At 42.8% G+C, this 5,433-nt stretch overlaps 1 protein-coding gene across 1 annotated transcript; it reads right to left on the bottom strand.

Moving 5' to 3' along the window:
• Positions 1-4,183: 4,183 nt before the first annotated feature.
• LOC144242443 (olfactory receptor 2Z1-like) lies at positions 4,184-5,128 on the bottom strand. The gene has a single exon (XM_077777413.1). It carries the CDS (start codon positions 5,126-5,128, stop codon positions 4,184-4,186), a length of 945 nt encoding a protein of 314 aa, XP_077633539.1.
• Positions 5,129-5,433: the final 305 nt, after the last annotated feature.

Raw genomic sequence — 5,433 nt, 5'->3', positions numbered from 1 at the left:
TGGGTCATTTCCAGTTTTTGGCTATTACAAATAATAGCTGCTGTGAATATCTGTGTATAGTTGGGGTTTTTTGGGGGGTTTGTTTTATTTTGTTTTATTTTTGTGGGCTGCACTGTCATTTTTTTATAAATGCTAAAGCCAACAATTAGCAAAATTGATAGAACATTTCACTTGCTAGTCATATCTTTAAACATTTATTGATTTCAGTTTTGTGGTTTTACCTTTGTGCTTTGGAGCAAAGCCCTGCTTTTCTCTTTTCTTATTTTGTTTTCATCCCTAGGTCTCAGTTATGTTTGGAAGTTCCTGGAATGCTGCAGAGTGACGGTGGGCAGTGCCTAGCTTTGAAGCTTGAGGAAAGAAATAAGGGCCTTGTTAGACCCTTAGGTTAAGTGAAATATGCCTCTGGAAGCCTTGGGAATGATCCACTTGATTTTGAAACACTAGCGTCCCCTAGCGCTTGGTTTGGATTACACATCATGGAAGAGGGTATCACCGTGAATGGGAATGAGGAATGAATTCCTCCACAGCATCTATATTTATATCTTCTTGATGAATTGACCCTTTTATCATTATGATGTGTCCTTTTTGTAAATACATATTTTATTGTCAAGTTAGCTAACATACAGTGTATATGGTGTGCTCTTGGCTTCAGGGGTACATTCCCGTGATTCATCACTTAAATAAAACACCCAGTGCACATCCCAGCAAGTGCCCTCCTCAATGCCCATCACCCATTTTCCCCGTCCCCCACCCCCTTCCATCTTCAGTTTGTTTTCTGTATTTAAAAGTCTCCTATGGTTTACCTCCCTTTTTGTTTGTAACTGTATATATTTTTTCTTTCCCTTCCCCCATGGTCTTCTGTTAGGTTTCTCAACTTCCATATATGAATGAAATCATATGGTATCTGTCTTTCCCTGCCTGACTTATTTCATTTAGCATAATGCCCTCCGGTTCCATCCATGTTGTTATAAATGGCAAGATTTCATTCTTTTTCATTGCTGAGTAGTATTCCATCGTGTGTGTGTGTGTGTGTGTTTGTGTGTGTGTACCACATCTTCTTTATCCATTCATCAGTTAATGGACATTTGGGCTCTTTCCAAAAATTGGCTCTTGTTGATAGTGCTGCTATAAACATTGGGGTACATGTGCCCCTGAAATGTCCTTCTTTATCCTTGAGAAGTTTTGCTTTCAAGTCTGTTTTTCTCTGGTATTGATATAGACACTCCAACTTTCTTGTGAGTAGTATTTTCATAATTTGCTTTCCATACTTTTATAAGAAATCTATAGCCAAGGAAACTTGAATGGCCAATAAATATGAAAAGATGCTCGCTCTCTCTAGAAATCAAGGAGATTGAAGGTACACCAACCAAGACATAGAATTTTCCTCCAAGAAACTGACAGAATTTTAAAGTTTAATAATTCAAAATGTTTGCTGACATAGTTGGGGAAATAACCACTCTCCTGTGTGGGTGATATTTTTTGCATGGTAATTTGGCAATATCTGTTAAAACAAAAATGTGTGTACTTTATGATGAAGCAACTCATCTTTTAGAGGTAACAGTTGAGTGTGACGAGATGGGGAGGGAGTGAGAGACCCAGTTCTTCTGACAAGGTCAGCAGTGTAGGTGAAGGTGGAGGAAGAGCCCAAACCAGGCCTGCCATCATTTTCCCCACTGAACTTGCTTAAAGCCTCTCATGCTAACGTTCATGAAAGTCTAAGAAATAAAACTAATCAGCCTCACAAAATCTTACCCTTTTCTATATTCCCTTTGCTGTATGAACTATAATGGAATATTTCCTAATTTTTTAATGTTTAGTTATTTTTGAGAGAGAGAGAGAGAGAGAGAGAGAGTGTGTGTGTGTGTCAAGGAGAAAGACAGGGAGACACAGAATTGGAAGCAGGCTCCAGGCTCTGAGCTGTCAGCACAGAGCCTGACATGGGTCTTGAACTCATGAACCATGAGATCATGACCTGAGCTGAAGTCAGACACTTAACTGACTGAGCCACCCAAGTGCCTCTCCAATGGAATACTTTAAAAGTATCTCAGATTTGGGGAGAAATATATACACATCCAGTCTGTCTTTTGTAACTTCAGGGAAGTTTTAGCAGATCTGGGAGGAGCAGGGGTAGAAATCAAAGAGAACAGCAATAAAGACTCAAGATCCTGGCTGGCTTGTTCTTGCTGGCTTCAAAAACTGCATAAAACATGCCCTCCCTGCCCCACTCACCTGCCCAGTCCTGAGGGCAGCAAAACCATGATAAGGGGCTCCATTCATGTCTCCTGACCTTCATTTCACCTATGACCTCAGAATGATCAGCTCAAGGATGACTGGGGCCAGTAGGAGACCAGAGAATTCTCACCATCATACTATATTTCCTTGCCTTGAGTTTTAAAATTTCCTTTCTAGTCTTCAGGAGCCAGGAGTCTAGTCTTGGGCAGCCTTGGTTAGAATCCCAGCTCCCTAAAGATAGAGAACAAACTGAGAGTTGCTGGAAGGGTTGTGGGTGGGGGCATGGGGTAAATGGGTATGGGTCATGAAGCAAGACACTTGGGATGAGCACTGGGTGTTATACATAGGGGATGAATCACTGGAAACTACTCCTGAAATTATTATTGTACTATATGCTAACTAACTTGGATGTAAATTTAAAAAAAAAAAAAAAAGAATCCTAGCTCTCCAACTTCCTAGCTGGGTGATCTTGGATATGTTACTTAAACTCCCGTGTTTCAGTTTCTTCATCTATGAATAAGATAATAATAGTATGGACTCACAGGGTTGTTGAGGGTATATGCTGTGACAATAGAAACCCTGTTGGTTTTATAAATAAAAGTTTATCACTCACATAAATTCCAGTATAGGTCATCTCTAATGCCATACGGTACTACCCTGATACTATGCTGTAGTCAAGTTGTGATATTATATTGCAATATTGTGTACTACAAGTAGTACAGTATTCTACAGGTATCATCCCTGATACCTATAGTGACTGGCCTAAGAAAGTTCTGAAAATGAAACTTGAGCTTACATGTGGACTTGATGACATAGTTAAAATATTTAAAAGCCTTCACTCAATAACTCATTTCCTCGACACACACAATACCTCCACACACATAGATTGACACCCTTCATTCAAAATGCTTAGGATAATGTGTCAACTCAGCCTTGGTATGCATAAGAACAGCTCTGATTCTTAATCCAAAGATACATTAGGTACATATCTCTGCAAAAACAAAGAATAGGGATGTGTCATTCCTCTGGAAATCTTTAATTGAGTAATCTGAAGTCTGTACCCAATGACGATGACAACAAAAGTTAATGTCAGCATCCAATCTTAGAGAGTCTTGATATTCAGGTTAAGAGTAGGCTTCACCATCTTACAACCCTGCTTCCTAATAATTGAGATAGTTAAAGTAACACATTCTTGGACTGTCCAACCAGGGTCATCTTGAGTGACAGTCTGCCACTTCTGTAAAATCTAAAAATATGACTCAAACAAAGATACTGCTGAGAACCAACACAGGCAGGGACTTTCAAAACATCACTGGCAGAGCACTAGCTCCTACATCTCCTTTCTTACTTGGATTTCAGAGATGGGATCCCAGACCTATCACTCATTCTGCAGAAATGTATAAGAATAGGGTGTAATCCAGGACACTAACAAGTGACCAAAATATCCACAAGCTGTTAGATTAACATTATTTTAGTAAAATTTTCCTTCTATTTTTTTTTTTAAATTTTAATGTTTTATTTATTTCTAGGAGAGAGAGAGAGACAGCATGAGCAGGGGAGGGCCAGAGAGAGAGGGAGTGAGAGACTCTGAAACCGGCTCCAGGCTCTGAGCTGGCAGTCAGCACAGAGCCCGACGCGGGGCTCGAACCCACGGACCGCGAGATCATGACCTGAGCGAAAGTCGGACGTTCAACCGACTAAGCCACCCGGGCGCCCCTTCCTTCTCTTTAAACATGAAAAAAAAAAAAAAAACCCAAGCCAAACAACTTCTCCTCTTATTTAAGCGATTAGGTTCACTGTTTTTGTTTTCTATAAATCCCCAAGAAAAAGTAAGTCTGGGAGGAGAAAGAGAGTTGGATATAGTACACCTTGCACCACATGAATTGCAAATGAAAGATAGGCCTCAGTTGTAAGGGAGGGTCCCAGAAACAACCCAGAAGCCTCCATGAGGTCATCTCTTTGACCTAAAGCCAGTTCTGCCAAGGACCTTGGCCAAAGCCATTTGGACCTCTCGGTTTCGCAGGCTATAGATGAGGGGGTTGAGTGTGGGGGTGACAAGGCTATAGAAGAGGGAGACCACATTGTCCTGCCGTGGGGCGTGGTAGGTGCCTGGAACCATGTACATGAACATGGCTGCCCCATAAAAGAGCCCCACCACAGTGATGTGAGAGGAGCAGGTGGTGAAGGCCTTGTGTCGGGCCTCTGCTGAGTGCATGCAGAGAACGGCCCTCAACACATGGCTGTAGGAGGTGGCAATGAGTGACAGGGGCAGCAGCAAGATCAGCACTCCTGAGATGGACAGCGACAGCTCATAAGCAGAGGTGTCTGCACAAGAGAGCTTGAGCAGAGCGGGTAGCTCACAGAAGAAGTGATCCACAGTGTGTGAGGCACAGTAGGGGAAGTGCAGGGCGATGGAGGTCTGGATGGAGGCCACAAGCACACCTGACAACCAGGAGGTGCCCACCATGAGCAGGCAGACCTGACGTCTCATGAGTACAGGGTAATGCAGGGGGTGGCACACGGCAACATAGCGGTCATAAGACATGAGGGAGAGCAGGACACCCTCAGAGACACCCATCAGCATCAGGAAGCACATCTGAGCTGCACACCCCCCAAAGGAGATGGAACCCTCTCCCTGCAGGAAATTGGCTGCCATCTTGGGGATAGTGACCAGTGGAAAGCCAACATCCAATAGAGAGAGTTGACTGAGCAGGAAGTACATGGGAGTGTGGAGCCTGGAGTCTGTGCGAATCAGGAAGAGCAGGATGACATTGCCCAGAAGGCCTATCGTGAATATGACAACCACAAGGGAGAATAGGACCAGATGTGGCCCTGAGTGGCTGAAGAGCCCCATGAGAGTGAAGTCTGAGGTCACTGACTGATTTGATTTCCCCATCCTCCAGGAGGCTTCACCTATCTGAGGAAGAACAGGAAGGAGTCTTAGTAGGTAGTAGTTTTTTCTTACATGTAAGTAGAATTGTTTGGTAGTGGTTGCTTTGGAGTCTCAAAAAAGATGATGAGCACACTCAGTCTCAGTAAGAAAAAAATCACTGATTCATTATATCTGCTTTAGTCAGGAGATAAGGAATAGCAAAGTCTTGCCTTTACCCTCCAGGCAAGCACTGTCCACCAATACTTTCAGTTAAACTCTCTACCCCCAAGCTGGGGAGTACAAGTCAGTCCCAGTGCAATATTGGAATA

Source organism: Crocuta crocuta, unplaced genomic scaffold, assembly GCF_008692635.1.
Source record: "Crocuta crocuta isolate KB4526 unplaced genomic scaffold, BGI_CrCroc_1.0 scaffold77, whole genome shotgun sequence".
NCBI classification, from domain to species: Eukaryota; Metazoa; Chordata; class Mammalia; order Carnivora; family Hyaenidae; genus Crocuta; species Crocuta crocuta.
This window is presented reverse-complemented; position numbering and strand designations above follow the sequence as displayed.